Genomic DNA, 14493 nt, shown 5'->3' with positions numbered 1-14493 from the left:
ATTTGAATGGAACTTAAGAAACTTAGATTAGTTAGTATGTACATAACTATAAAATAGAAACTACTCACCAGTAATCTCTGCAAGAACATAGACCGTCTTTATAATGGTGGAAACCTAGTTCGATCTCTCACTATGATCTCTCGTTCATACACTTTGGAGCCGAGCTTGAAGAACGTGTGACAATCCTCACAGACCCTCAGATTCTTTACTATCCTAATTACACCACACGAGATTCTCTCTTTTTCTTCTTCCTTATTCATCAGACAGACCCAAAGCAGAGCGCGAGCTTTTCGCTATGCCATAGAACCAAATCCTTCTTTTCTTCCTCTTCGACATCCACCAAAACGCTACCAGAGTGTGGAACATAACCGGCTAACTTGAGTTTACTTACAACATCGTCTAGCGTTGCATAAATCTCATCTGATTGCTTATGCCTCTTGTCACCAATGAGAAACTCGTGTGCTATCCCGTTTAGATCAATCCGACTAAGACCTTTCTCCTTGAACACATTCTTTTCCTCCATAACACGTCTTATTTTCCGTACATCGCCCCATCTCTGTTCTCTAGCGTATATATTGGACAATAATACAAGAGCCCCGTCATGATCAGGCTCCAACTCGAGGATGTGTTTGGCTGCAAATTCACCTAACTCAAGTTCGCCATGGACTGTACAAGCTGACATCAATGATCCCCATATCACTACATTAGGCGCCATTGCCATTGATTCTATAACCTCAAGAGCTTCTTGTAAGCGATTAGCTCGACCAAAGAGATCCACCATACATCCATAATGCTCAAGTTTTGGAGTAATATTGTATTCATCAGTCATTGATGCAAAGATCTTTTTACCTTCTTCAACTAGTCCTGAGTGGCTACAACCGTAGAGAACTCCTACAAAAGTAACAGCATTGGGCTCGACATTTTCCTGTTTCATCCGGGCGAATGAGATAAGCGCATCATTGGCTTTTCCATGCATAGAATAGGCATTGATTATAGAGCTCCATGACACTACATTCCTCGTTGGCATCTTCCCAAACACGTCTCTTGCACCATCCAAACTTCCACATTTTGAATACATGTTAATGAGAGCATTATTTATTGACAACTCTGACTTAAACCCGTTAAGATGCGTGTAACAATGAACCCATTTCGCGTTATCCAGAGTACCAAGGCTCGCACAAGCTGATATAACACTGAACATGGTAATTACATCAGGTTCTATCCCAGAGTGACGCATTTCCTCAAAAACTCTTAAACCTTCTTGAGGATGATCACTTTCAGCATAAGCTGAGATCATTGTGGTCCAACACACCAAGTCTTTCTCTTCCGTTTGGTCAAATATAACCCGGGCATCGTCGAGTCTCCCAGCTTTTGAATACCCAGAAACCATGGCTGTCGAAACAAACAAATTTCTCACTGAAAGCTTCTTATAAAACTCCCTTGCCATATCCATACAGCCTGCTCCAGTATACATAGTAACAAGAGCAGTCAACAAATGAGTATCCATCCTAACATCATTCTCTATCAAAAAATCGTAAATGGCTCTGTTATATCTCATATCTCCAGCACGACCACATGCGGACACAATGTTACAAAGAATCATCTCATCTGGCAACACATTAGAACACTTCATCTCCTCAAAAAGAATAAAGGCTTCGTCTAAAAGACCGCATCGGCAATACCTATAAACAAGCTTGAAGTTTAAAACTTTTGAGAAAGATAAGTAAACACTAAAACTATATCGCACTATGTTTATGATCCTAACCTGTCAATCATAGTATTCCACGTAACAACATCTCTATGAGACATTTCGTCGAACACGTTACGAGCGCAGTTAATTCTACCACAAGACGCATACATATCCATAAGACAAGTCTCTACAAACGGGTCAGACAAAGTCGCAATCTTGAAGGCAACGCCGTGAGTCTCCATACCTTCGAACAAGGCCGAGACTTTAGAAGCAGCTTTGAGAATCGGAGGGAAACTAAACTGATCAAGACGACCACCAGCATGTCTAAACCTCTGGTAGAATAGAATCGTCGCTCTGGGTTCATTGGATCGAGAGAGATCACGGAGAAAAGGATTGAACTCTAGTGACTCCGGAGGAGGGGTAATGGAAGAGAAGAGTGAGAGAGCGTTGCTGAGACTGATAGAGAAAGAAGAGATACAAAGGTTGAAGAGAATGGAGTTGAGGTTGTGGTCGTTTCCTGTACGGAGGATATGGGCGTGGAGTTGCTTGACGTTGTTGAGTGTTTTGCAGTGTGAGAGTTTCTCCAGAATGGTATCTGCGGCGGAGACGGCGGTTGAGTGTATCGGACGGTGCATGATTTAATCATTTCAATATTTTCGGTAATTATATTTTATACTCAGGTTTATGAGGATGTGTAGAGTTTTTTTTTTTTTTTTGTCCTTTTAAACTGTTTTATAGGAATTTTAAAAGTTTTTTTTCGGTAATTAAATTTTTATTTTCTTACTTATTATATTCTGCATTGTATTGTTTCTTGGATTTATTATAGTTAAGTTATTTTAATTAGATATTAAAGTATATTTCTAATATTGTTTTTAGCTACACATTTAAAAAAAAAAAACAGCAGCTTGCATTGATTAGATGTGAGCGTAATCGTCATGGAAGATATTTACGAGAAAACTTGGAACATACTCTCACCGTTTCATAATATAGGATATTTAAAAAAATATTTTTGTTCCATAATATAGAATGTTTCTAATTTTTTATGCAACTTTAATTTTATATTTTATATTATGCAGTATTGCTTATGATTAGTTAAACTTTTTAAAAATAATTATTTCTTAATTTACTTGTTTTAACTAAAATCTCCTATTTGAAACGGAGGGAGTAGTAATGACTAATAAGAGACAAAAGTCATTTGGTTCTGAAAATGTGTCTTTGCTAATATGTCTGCAGCTTTGTTTCTGAAAAATTCTGCTTCAATTGATTGATTTCCTGTAACCATGTGTGCTATCTAAAGCTTTGTTGTTCGCCTTATATCAGTCTCATGTTTTTAAAATTTAAAGCTGTTTTTAGTTACTGATTTGAATAATATATAAAACAATTTTATTGTGTAATTTTAATTTTTTGTCCGGAAATTATTCTTTCAAACATAAGAGTATATACGTTTCTGACAGTAAGAATAAAGATGAGCAATTCTACATTTGGATAAAATTGATCTATGGTCTAGACAACATAGTGACTTTTCTATCAAACGAAAACCACTAGTCGAAACTAGAACCAGTAGCTCACCACCTCGTGGTTGTTTATTACTAAATTTTCTCACAAACCTTGCACTTTCTCTTTTTCTATTCATTTATTTTTCTCAAAAATGATTGTCATAAGTCTTACAAAAAAAAAAAAAACCTCTCTCTCTTCTCTCTCTCAAATCCTTTAGAGAGAGAGAGTAGGTTGTTCTTCTTTTTTAGCCATCCGGTTTATATTTCTGGCGTCTGTCCGTCAGCTATCGCGACGATGTCTAGCTTTAGTTTCTCTCCGGCGCTGTCCAGTTTCTATCACGGTAACTTTGTTGCCGTTGATTGTTATACTTCCTGATTTAGTCGGGTATGGCATCTCCGGCTTCAGTAGCGGAGATTGTCGGCTATCCTTCCAGCAACTTCTGGTTCATTTAACAGAGTTTGGCTGGCTCTCCGTCCGGCAGTTTCTGGTTCTTTCAACAGAAATTGGCCGGCTCTCTGTTCGGCAGCTTTTGGTTCATTTAACAGAAGTTGGCCGGCTTACGTTACGGCTATACCGTTGCCGTGTTTTAGTTTTTGTTATTTCGGTGTGTCCAACTTTGGGTTTCTGATGTGGGCAAGATGGTTATGGTGATATTTGGCATGAAGATAAAATAGAAAAGTCTAGAGAAAAAGAGCAAGCAGTGATTATGCATCTATGTAGGTCATGTCCGCCTGACTTCGGGTTTTCAATTTTAGCGATGGAGCTCTTCATCTGTTTAGAAATCAGATGTGATGCAGTGGTCTTTGATGCCGAGTTAAAGAAGAGACAGAAATATGGTGGAATTGAAGGCGTTGGGTTTTGCTTGGCGATTTATTGGTAAAATTTTCCTCTAGATCTTATTTCAGATTAAGATTTCTTCACTGATTCATGATAAAGTCGAGATGTCTACGAATTGGATAAATGTTTTTCTCGGGTGAATTCACTTTGGTTTACTGATGGTCGGATATTTCTCCGACGTCAATTCTCGACGGTCGGAATCTTCTTCCTGAGCGAATAATCCAAAGAGTCATCATTGAGTGAAGGATATGCTTACACGTGGCTTGAATGCAGTGTATGGTGCACGTGTTTAATTACTCATGCTATCATCGTTTGATCTTATCTGTCCTCTGGGTCACCTATGTTTAATAAGGCTAGTTGTTTCTTTACTTTGGGCCAATAGTTTGTTAGTTGGGTCGTAATTTCTTAGTACTTGAAGTAGTCAGCAAAAGATCGAGCTTCTCGGTTACTAAGTCTCTGAAGGATGCAGCTTGATGTGTAAGAACCTCTCATAACTCAAGCATATGATGGAAGCTATAAGATCAACTACAGTCTCAGATTGGAAGTATGGCCTTATTGAGAGAGTTATGAGATCTCCTTGGTTCTTCATATTTTGCATCGGTTTGAATTAGTAGTTGATTATGCTGTTTCTACTGATGTAACTTACAGTTTACTGTTTTAATTTTTAGCAGTTTGGTTGTGTTTTAGTGGAGTTTTTTCCACTGCCCTGTAATATGTAACCCCCTCTGTTCTATATAATATGAAAATACTTGGAAAAAAAAAAAGTCTTACAAAAAAAAAAAAGTTGTCATAACTCATAAACTTGTAAAAACTGTAAACAAAAGATAAGACCAAATCACACAAAAAGTGATGACCAAAAAAACAATAAACATAAACCCACACGTAATCTGCAAGAAGAATGAGCCATTCTTTTTGTCTTGAATTCTTGTCATAAAGAGGAGAGATTCTTTATTCCATCTCTTGGCTTCTACAAATATAGCAACTTCTGTTTTGTTTAGTCAACCAAATTTGCTTATCCATTTTCTTAATCATCATCACTTAATTTGCCTAATCCCAAAATCTCTTTGATCATAATAAAATCAAAAGATCTTAAGAGTGATAGAGAGCTAACAAAGACTATAAACAGAGCCGTAGCTTTCTGGCAAAAACTTTTGATTCCCACAAAACAAAAAAAGGTGATCACTTTTTTTCTTTTATAAGATTCCTTCATCATCTTTTTGCTCCTCCTATTAGTTTTGACCCAATCGCTTCTTATCACTCTTCACAAACCCCAAAAATATGAGAATCCACCCTTCACCCAGAAACAACATTCTCATCCATCATCACGCTCCTCTTGAACCCGGAAAGAAGCTCCGACGTCTCCCACATATCTTCAGCCGTGTTCTAGAGCTGCCCTTGAAGTCAGACGCTGACGTGGCCGTTCAAGAGAATCCTGACTGTTTCAGGTTCGTCGCGGAAACCAACGGAGGAGGAGGTGGCGTGAGGGCTTACATGGTGGAGATTCATCCTGGTGTGACCAAAATACTAGTGAGAACCAATGGTTCATCGTCTCTTGGTTTGTCTCTTAATGAGCTTGAGCTTGACGTGTGGCGTTTCAGGCTACCGGAATCAACTAGGCCTGATCTCGTCACCGTTGACTGCGACGGCGATGGTGAATTGATTGTCACGGTGCCTAAGATTGAAGAAGAAGAAGAAGAAGACAACGGTAGTGATTTGATAGTGCTTGTACATTAGTTAGTAATCTAAATGTGATTTGTAATCATATGATTGTTTCTGAAAATCAGAAAAATCTTGACTTTTTAATCTAATGACATCAAAGTTAAGATCTTTTTAGTCTAATTGCATCAAAGTTAAGATCTTTGTAATGGTTTAACTTAAAGAGTTGCAGAGAGTTTATGGAAATGGACAAAAGAGTAAATTTTTTTGCACGTTTCAAGAGTTCACAAGTATATAACCCTATAATGGTTTAGAAATAGAATCCTTTGAGAGAAGAGAATTTATCAAGGATCTCTGCTTCACGTTTAAGAGCATTGTCTTTCTTCATTTCCCAATCAGGTTTCTTCAAGTTAGCTGCTTGAACTTCTTGTACCACTTTAGGTATTGAGTTTGCAACCATCTTCTGGCCAAAGCTTAGATCAACCTTCTCTTTCTCCTTATTACCGTTGCATCGGGTCAGCTCTGTCCGTTTAGCTTGAAGCTGCGTGATTTGCTCGTCGATTTCACGGATTGTCTCGGTGTTTGTATCGACTTCTGTTTGGATATTTCCTAGCTTCTCCTTTAGGTCGCTGTATTCGTACTTGAGTGATGCGACTTTGCCTTTGTTAAGCTCGAGAGCCGAGAAGAACCTGTTTGCATCTTGTATCACGCTTTTGTTCTCCTGAAAAACATCGCTGAAAGTAGGAATCTCTTCGATAAGCTTCAACCTTACTATTTCTTCAGCTGAAAGGATTGGATCTTTCTTGAGTTTAGTGGCCAAGCTTGCTATCTCCACAGCTTCATTAGACATGAACAAGGAAAATAAATCTTTTTCAAGAAGCGATGAAAGCTTCATTCGAGCTTCTGCCCATTCATGTTGTTTCACTGGAGAGCTCTCACTAACGGGAAGAGATGATGAAGACTCCTGTCCCGCTTCTGAAGGCTGTTGCTGAAGAAGGTTATCTAGAGAGTTGAGATAACTGTCAAACTCTTCAGGGTTTATATCCACAGGAGCGTGAGAGACTGCAAGGACACCGTTTATGGGAGAAACATAGATATGAGGAACCGATTTTTCTACTTCTTCCTCTGCAGAGTTACCTCTGCGTTTCTTCATTCTCTTACCGTTCTTCTTTGCATCTTCGTCCAAGTCAACCACATCGCCTTGTTGCTGTCTTGTGGAGCGTCTCGAGGAGGATTGCCGAGCTGAATTCTGTTTGGTGGCTGCAGAAGTTGTTGTAACTCTCTTTTTACTGGGTGTTGCTTTAGTTTTTCCTGCAACAGGTTCATAACTCTGTGCCTGCTTCACCAGTTTTCTCTTCCTCTGGCTGTAACGTGAAGTTGTTCCTTCTTTTTCACCATCCTCAGCAATCTCATCTTGTTTCTCTCCTTCTTTGGATGTCTCTTCAAACAAAGACGCATCATCAACTGCACACATAGAAAAGAAAAGGGAACATCATTCATGTGTTCATGGCTGATGCAAAAGAAGAAGAGAGCATTAATATATACCTCTATTAGTGGGCTGAGACAAAGCCGGAATAGACCAAGTAAAAGATGCATAGAATGAATTAACATCCGTATCAGGAAACCTCGTTTCAAGATAACGAGAAAGAGTGTTTTTGCCTGCGAAAAATTTGGGTGCATTCTTTACCCTAAGCCTCTCCGGGAGAATAAGAAACCGATCCTTATGGAACCCGGTGTTATACACTCTCTTCCCAACTCTCCAACTCCAAACATCACCAGGGCTAGGGAAATCCACAGGTGCATATGGCAAACCTTGACCACTAGAAGCCGGCGGAATCGCCGGGTGTTGATTCAAATCAGTTCCTCTGGGAGTCAAGGAGCTTCTGTTACCATTTAACTTCTCATGATCACCATCACCTTCCTTGTGGAATCCGTTTTCCTGAAAGTCCTCTTTGTCCACCCGGACTGGTTCAGTCTCCTTACTCATTGGAACTGATTCATCATCAAATCTGTGCAAAGTTCATCATAAATGTAACTGAATCAAACAACATGACTTTACTAATTGTTAAAGCCCCCTTAATATGCTTATCTATTCCCAAATTAAACGACATTGATCATATGTCTCAATCTAAAGATATAATCAATGCAGACAGAAACCATATAAAGAAGTGTAAACAAATTGATAAATTATAACGAGTGAATTGAATTTGAATTACCCATGAGGAGTTTGACACATCTCTTCTTCCATATCCATCGAAGCAGACCCAAAAAAAAAAAAACCCTAATTCCTGCGATAGAGAAAGCACCAAAAAAAATACACAAAACAAAGGTGAATTATACAATTTGTAACAATAGCTTTGGAGACAAAACCTAACTACACAAATTAACAAATTAAAAGTTGAATCGAAGAAAACAACAAATAAAGATACGAACTTTAGGGACTCGAGTCGAGAACAGAGTAAGGCCGATCTTAAAGAGCTCAACAACAAGAGAGGAGAAGATTACAAAACTGTTCGATTCATTCGTTTTATATACTACTCTCTTTCAATCAGACGCGAGCGCAAATTACTATTATACCCTTTGATTGATACTTCTTCGCCCAGTGAATATATGAAATTACCATTATGCCATTCGTTGTTTCCTTCTTCTTCACCGGTCTGAAAAGTGTGAAAGCTATGACCTTTCCGATCGCCGGCGTCAGTGATGAGCCTCCTCTCCGCGGACGCACTTGGGTTACTTCTCAAGAACGCAATCTCCACGAGTTCCTTGCGTTTGGGTCGCGTCGCCCACGCGAGAATCGTCAAAACCCTCGATTCACCGCCTCCACCGTTTCTCGCGAACTACCTCATCAGCTTATACTCAAAACTCGACCATCCCGAATCAGCTCGAATCGTTCTCCGTCTCACGCCTGCTCGGAACGTCGTCTCTTGGACCTCGCTTGTCTCTGGACTCGTTAATAACGGTCACTTCTCCACCGCTCTGTTTGAATTCTTCGAAATGCGACGAGAAGGTGTTGNTCTGCCCATTCATGTTGTTTCACTGGAGAGCTCTCACTAACGGGAAGAGATGATGAAGACTCCTGTCCCGCTTCTGAAGGCTGTTGCTGAAGAAGGTTATCTAGAGAGTTGAGATAACTGTCAAACTCTTCAGGGTTTATATCCACAGGAGCGTGAGAGACTGCAAGGACACCGTTTATGGGAGAAACATAGATATGAGGAACCGATTTTTCTACTTCTTCCTCTGCAGAGTTACCTCTGCGTTTCTTCATTCTCTTACCGTTCTTCTTTGCATCTTCGTCCAAGTCAACCACATCGCCTTGTTGCTGTCTTGTGGAGCGTCTCGAGGAGGATTGCCGAGCTGAATTCTGTTTGGTGGCTGCAGAAGTTGTTGTAACTCTCTTTTTACTGGGTGTTGCTTTAGTTTTTCCTGCAACAGGTTCATAACTCTGTGCCTGCTTCACCAGTTTTCTCTTCCTCTGGCTGTAACGTGAAGTTGTTCCTTCTTTTTCACCATCCTCAGCAATCTCATCTTGTTTCTCTCCTTCTTTGGATGTCTCTTCAAACAAAGACGCATCATCAACTGCACACATAGAAAAGAAAAGGGAACATCATTCATGTGTTCATGGCTGATGCAAAAGAAGAAGAGAGCATTAATATATACCTCTATTAGTGGGCTGAGACAAAGCCGGAATAGACCAAGTAAAAGATGCATAGAATGAATTAACATCCGTATCAGGAAACCTCGTTTCAAGATAACGAGAAAGAGTGTTTTTGCCTGCGAAAAATTTGGGTGCATTCTTTACCCTAAGCCTCTCCGGGAGAATAAGAAACCGATCCTTATGGAACCCGGTGTTATACACTCTCTTCCCAACTCTCCAACTCCAAACATCACCAGGGCTAGGGAAATCCACAGGTGCATATGGCAAACCTTGACCACTAGAAGCCGGCGGAATCGCCGGGTGTTGATTCAAATCAGTTCCTCTGGGAGTCAAGGAGCTTCTGTTACCATTTAACTTCTCATGATCACCATCACCTTCCTTGTGGAATCCGTTTTCCTGAAAGTCCTCTTTGTCCACCCGGACTGGTTCAGTCTCCTTACTCATTGGAACTGATTCATCATCAAATCTGTGCAAAGTTCATCATAAATGTAACTGAATCAAACAACATGACTTTACTAATTGTTAAAGCCCCCTTAATATGCTTATCTATTCCCAAATTAAACGACATTGATCATATGTCTCAATCTAAAGATATAATCAATGCAGACAGAAACCATATAAAGAAGTGTAAACAAATTGATAAATTATAACGAGTGAATTGAATTTGAATTACCCATGAGGAGTTTGACACATCTCTTCTTCCATATCCATCGAAGCAGACCCAAAAAAAAAAAAACCCTAATTCCTGCGATAGAGAAAGCACCAAAAAAAATACACAAAACAAAGGTGAATTATACAATTTGTAACAATAGCTTTGGAGACAAAACCTAACTACACAAATTAACAAATTAAAAGTTGAATCGAAGAAAACAACAAATAAAGATACGAACTTTAGGGACTCGAGTCGAGAACAGAGTAAGGCCGATCTTAAAGAGCTCAACAACAAGAGAGGAGAAGATTACAAAACTGTTCGATTCATTCGTTTTATATACTACTCTCTTTCAATCAGACGCGAGCGCAAATTACTATTATACCCTTTGATTGATACTTCTTCGCCCAGTGAATATATGAAATTACCATTATGCCATTCGTTGTTTCCTTCTTCTTCACCGGTCTGAAAAGTGTGAAAGCTATGACCTTTCCGATCGCCGGCGTCAGTGATGAGCCTCCTCTCCGCGGACGCACTTGGGTTACTTCTCAAGAACGCAATCTCCACGAGTTCCTTGCGTTTGGGTCGCGTCGCCCACGCGAGAATCGTCAAAACCCTCGATTCACCGCCTCCACCGTTTCTCGCGAACTACCTCATCAGCTTATACTCAAAACTCGACCATCCCGAATCAGCTCGAATCGTTCTCCGTCTCACGCCTGCTCGGAACGTCGTCTCTTGGACCTCGCTTGTCTCTGGACTCGTTAATAACGGTCACTTCTCCACCGCTCTGTTTGAATTCTTCGAAATGCGACGAGAAGGTGTTGTTCCAAATGATTTCACTTTCCCTTGTGCCTTTAAAGCTGTGGGTTCTTTGCGCTTACCCGTAACTGGGAAACAGATTCATGGGCTTGCTGTGAAGTGTGGAAGGATACTTGATGTGTTTGTTGGGTGTAGTGCTTTCGATATGTATTGCAAGACTAGGCTTAGAGATGATGCACGGAAGTTGTTCGACGAAATTCCTGAGAGGAACTGTGAAACTTGGAATGCTTACATAACTAACTCTGTGATTGATGGAAAGCCTAGGGAAGCTATTGAAGCCTTTATAGAGTTTAGAAGGATTGGTGGGCAGCCAAATTCGATTACTTTTTGTGGTTTCCTTAATGCTTGTTCTGATGGGTTACATTTGGATCTAGGAAAGCAGTTGCATGGGCTTGTGTTCCGATTTGGGTTTGATTCAGATGTTTCAGTGTACAATGGGTTGATTGATTTCTATGGGAAGTGTAAACAGATTCTTTGCAGTGAGATTGTCTTTGCTGAAATGGGAGCAAAGAATGCTGTTTCTTGGTGCTCATTGGTTGCTGCTTATGTGCAGAATCATGAGGATGAGAAGGCGTCTCTGTTATATCTACGTTCAAGGAAGGATATTGTTGAGACCTCTGATTATATGATCTCAAGTGCTCTGAGTGCGTGTGCTGGTATGGCAGGTCTTGAGTTGGGAAGATCTATACATGGTCACGCTGTGAAGGCGTGTGTTGAAAGGACTCTCTTTGTTGGGAGTGCCCTCGTTGATATGTATGGAAAATGCGGATGCATAGAAGATTCAGAACATGCGTTTGATGAGATGCCTGAGAAGAACTTAGTGACTCTGAACTCACTGATTGGAGGATATGCTCATCAGGGTCAGGTTGATATGGCATTGGCGTTATTTGAAGAAATGGCACCACGTGGATGCGGTCCGACTCCAAATTATATGACGTTTGTGTCCTTGCTTTCCGCTTGTAGTAGAGCAGGGGCTGTGGAAAATGGTATGTGGATATTTGATTCGATGAAGAGTACTTATGGCATTGAGCCAGGGGCTGAGCATTATTCATGCATCGTGGACATGTTAGGGCGAGCGGGAATGGTAGAACGGGCTTATGAATTCATAAAGAAAATGCCAATTCAACCGACGATTTCAGTCTGGGGTGCTCTTCAGAATGCTTGTCGGATGCATGGTAAGCCACACCTGGGAATACTAGCAGCTGAGAGCCTTTTCAAACTTGATCCTAAAGATTCAGGCAACCACGTTCTGCTTTCCAATACGTTTGCAGCAGCTGGGAGGTAAGTGAATTCTATTGAGAGTTTGGATGTTTCATTAATCTTCCTAGGTTGGAATCATAGTCTAAAGCATTTCAAATAGACTACATAAATAAGAAGCCTGTCTGAGCATTACCAATATTTTACATTGTCTTTGGTTACTTGTAATCTAACTAAATGATCACTGATCAATAATAGGTGGGCGGAAGCGAACACCGTAAGAGAAGAAATGAAAGGCGTAGGGATCAAGAAAGGAGCCGGGTACAGTTGGATCACAGTGAAGAACCAAATCCATGCATTCCAAGCCAAGGAGAGATCCCACATAATGAATAAAGAGATTCAGACAATGCTGACCAAGCTAAGGAATGAAATGGAGGCTTCAGGATACAAGCCCGACTTAAAACTCTCGCTTTATGATCTGGAGGAAGAAGAACAAGCAGCGGAAGTCGCATACCACAGTGAGAAATTGGCTCTAGCATTTGGCTTAGTGACATTACGACAAGGTATTCCCATTCGAATCACCAAGAACCTTAGAATCTGCGGAGATTGCCATAGCTTCTTCAAGTTCGTCTCTGGGAGTGTAAAGAGAGAGATCATTGTAAGAGACAATAACCGGTTTCATCGGTTCACGGATGGATTATGTTCTTGTAGAGATTATTGGTAGATTAGTATCAGTTTATAAAAGGTTAAACATCTATTTATATCTTTGTAACAATATAAAGATAATAAAAATTAAAATCGAATATGATCATCTTCTAGTTTCAAGACTTGGTAAAATCCGCGTTACAAAAACACATTTTTTAAAAGAGTTGGATCCAGCTACGTTATGGAGATTGCATTCACTACGTGACCTCCTCTTAAGTTCATAAAACACAATTTGTTTTGCATGTATAAATAAGCATTACCAAAAGAAAGGTCTTAATCATTCCTCCTTAATCACACATTTACACATTTGATTCTAAAACCTAAACAACCCAAAAAAAATAAAAATGTCGAATTTTCTGAGGAAGAAGCTACACCTCTGCTTCTCCTCCTCCGGTGTTCTCTCACCGTCGATTCCTTCTTCTCCGATCATCGTATCAAACCCCAACGCTCCATCTCATCATCATCATCAAACCCCCTCAATGTTCATCAACAACTTCAACTCTCTATACGATCACCTCTCTGTTTCCTCTCCTCTCCACCGCCGCCACAGTTCCGATAACCCCGCCGGATTGTTCTCATCTACCCGCCGCGACGACGAAGAAGAAAACGACGACACTTCCGCCGCCGTGTCAAAACTATTAACCGGCGGAACAGCGATCATGAAACATATAGATTCACCGGATCCGTACAGAGACTTCGGACGGTCGATGAGAGAGATGGTGGAAGCTAGAGATTTAACGAGAGACGTCGCCGCCGACAGAGAGTACTTGCACGAACTGTTATTCTGTTATCTCTCGTTGAATCCGAAACATACTCACAAATTCATCGTCTCTGCTTTCGCCGATACACTCCTCTGGTTACTTTCTCCGTCTTCGCCGGAGAATTATTTTCTATCCCATTCAAATTAAATAAATTGTAGTTCCTCACTAATTTTAATATTTGGGCCTGTGGGCTTACAAAGGTCCATTGTTGTAACACCTCTTACTATACACATTGCTGTATCTGATCATTACTTCAGAGATATGTGAATTATCCACAAACGAATTAAAAAAAAATTCCCAATTTCGAAAAAATGTCACTGACCGCACAATTCTCGCCGCCGGTAACCGGAATAACTAGGAGTCTCCGGGATACGAAATCTTCACCGTCAACTCGCCGTGTGTTTATTCCGATTTACACTGAGATTAGAACTCCGGCGATGAGAAATCTTAAGAAATCGTCGTATTTTGTGGCTAAGGCTATCGAACAGAGACGGGATACAGCTGGATCTGAATCGGAGTCAGAAGCGACACCATCACCGGCGGAAGAGAGTGGAAACGAAGGAGATAAGGCGGTGGAGATTAGTGCTATAGGAGCGGAGATAAAAGCGGCGATGGAGCAGAGGAAAGCAGCGGAGGAAGAGAAAGGGAAGAACGAGTTCTGGAGTGGAGTGGCGGATGAAGTGAAGGAGATCGAGTGGCCTGCGTTTCAGAAAGTTCTGGGAACGACTGGTGTTGTGCTTGGTGTTATCGCTGGTTCTAGCGTCGTTCTTCTCACTGTTAATTTCGTTTTGGCTGAGCTCTCTGATCGTGTGTTCATCGGTAAAGGTGTTCAAGATTTCTTCAGCTGATTATTGTGGAAATTGATAATGGTATCAGATTTGCGTGTACAATTTTAGCAATTGCAATGATAAGATTGAGAAAGGTTGTTGATTTGTGTAGATGAGCATTACCTTCTTCTTCTTCATTGTCCTAATCTTTATACTTAAACCTCTCAAATTCAGAAAGATTCTTATTTCGTGGCTTT

General features: G+C 40.5%; 6 protein-coding genes across 8 annotated transcripts; 4 read left to right on the top strand and 2 right to left on the bottom strand.

Annotated features, from left to right (window-relative positions):
• Positions 11-2328, bottom strand: LOC104732149 (pentatricopeptide repeat-containing protein At4g14820-like). The gene is given in 4 exon segments (XM_010451681.2): positions 11-112; positions 114-266; positions 269-1682; positions 1766-2328. Coding segments are annotated over 4 exon segments (2175 nt in total). The 5' UTR covers positions 2326-2328; the 3' UTR covers positions 11-64.
• Positions 4870-5852, top strand: LOC104732148. The gene has a single exon (XM_010451680.2). The coding sequence runs from the start codon at positions 5303-5305 to the stop codon at positions 5756-5758; it is 456 nt and encodes a 151-aa protein (XP_010449982.1). The 5' UTR covers positions 4870-5302; the 3' UTR covers positions 5759-5852.
• LOC104732146 lies at positions 5927-10289 on the bottom strand. Of its 2 annotated transcripts, XM_010451677.1 has the most exons (5): positions 10229-10289; positions 10012-10083; positions 9341-9804; positions 8711-9259; positions 5927-6595 (listed from the first exon to the last, which is right to left on the bottom strand). In XM_010451677.1, the coding sequence occupies exons 2-5, from the start codon at positions 10047-10049 to the stop codon at positions 5991-5993; spliced, it is 1656 nt and encodes a 551-aa protein (XP_010449979.1). In that variant the 5' UTR covers positions 10050-10083; positions 10229-10289; the 3' UTR covers positions 5927-5990. The 2 variants fall into 2 exon arrangements, with proteins under 2 accessions (XP_010449979.1, XP_010449978.1); XM_010451676.1 differs by lacking the exons at positions 8711-9259; positions 9341-9804; positions 10012-10083; positions 10229-10289 and adding exons at positions 7226-7689; positions 7897-7968; positions 8114-8174 and having other exon boundaries at positions 5927-7144.
• LOC104732147 (pentatricopeptide repeat-containing protein At4g14850-like) lies at positions 8320-12766 on the top strand. 2 transcript variants are annotated; one of them, XM_010451679.2, is made up of 3 exons: positions 8320-8690; positions 10806-12087; positions 12262-12766. In XM_010451679.2, exons 1-3 carry the CDS (start codon positions 8384-8386, stop codon positions 12725-12727), a joined length of 2055 nt encoding a protein of 684 aa, XP_010449981.1. In that variant the 5' UTR covers positions 8320-8383; the 3' UTR covers positions 12728-12766. The 2 variants fall into 2 exon arrangements, with proteins under 2 accessions (XP_010449981.1, XP_010449980.1); XM_010451678.2 differs by lacking the exon at positions 8320-8690 and having other exon boundaries at positions 10435-12087.
• LOC104732144 (transcription repressor OFP11-like) lies at positions 12926-13763 on the top strand. Its single transcript, XM_010451673.2, has one exon. The coding sequence runs from the start codon at positions 13053-13055 to the stop codon at positions 13614-13616; it is 564 nt and encodes a 187-aa protein (XP_010449975.1). The 5' UTR covers positions 12926-13052; the 3' UTR covers positions 13617-13763.
• On the top strand, positions 13746-14481 carry LOC104732145 (preprotein translocase subunit SECE1-like). The gene has a single exon (XM_010451674.2). It carries the CDS (start codon positions 13781-13783, stop codon positions 14315-14317), a length of 537 nt encoding a protein of 178 aa, XP_010449976.1. The 5' UTR covers positions 13746-13780; the 3' UTR covers positions 14318-14481.

The sequence above is a fragment of the Camelina sativa genome, chromosome 12, assembly GCF_000633955.1.
Source record: "Camelina sativa cultivar DH55 chromosome 12, Cs, whole genome shotgun sequence".
NCBI lineage: Eukaryota > Viridiplantae > Streptophyta > Magnoliopsida > Brassicales > Brassicaceae > Camelina > Camelina sativa.
Note: the sequence above shows the minus strand (reverse complement) of the source record. Positions and strands in the feature narration are given on the sequence as shown.

Coding starts and splice junctions, on each gene's coding strand:
- LOC104732148 (XM_010451680.2), top strand. CDS start 5,303: ATGAGAATCCACCCTTCACCCAGAAACAACATTCTCATCCATCATCAC.
- LOC104732147 (XM_010451679.2), top strand. CDS start 8,384: ATGAGCCTCCTCTCCGCGGACGCACTTGGGTTACTTCTCAAGAACGCA. Junction 12,088..12,261: donor ACGTTTGCAGCAGCTGGGAG/GTAAGTGAATTC, acceptor GATCAATAATAG/GTGGGCGGAAGCGAACACCG.
- LOC104732146 (XM_010451677.1), bottom strand. CDS start 10,049: ATGGATATGGAAGAAGAGATGTGTCAAACTCCTCATGG. Junction 9,260..9,340: donor GTCTCAGCCCACTAATAGAG/GTATATATTAAT, acceptor CTATGTGTGCAG/TTGATGATGCGTCTTTGTTT. Junction 6,596..8,710: donor GAGCTCTCCAGTGAAACAAC/ATGAATGGGCAG, acceptor CAGTGAAACAAC/ATGAATGGGCAGAAGCTCGA.
- LOC104732144 (XM_010451673.2), top strand. CDS start 13,053: ATGTCGAATTTTCTGAGGAAGAAGCTACACCTCTGCTTCTCCTCCTCC.
- LOC104732145 (XM_010451674.2), top strand. CDS start 13,781: ATGTCACTGACCGCACAATTCTCGCCGCCGGTAACCGGAATAACTAGG.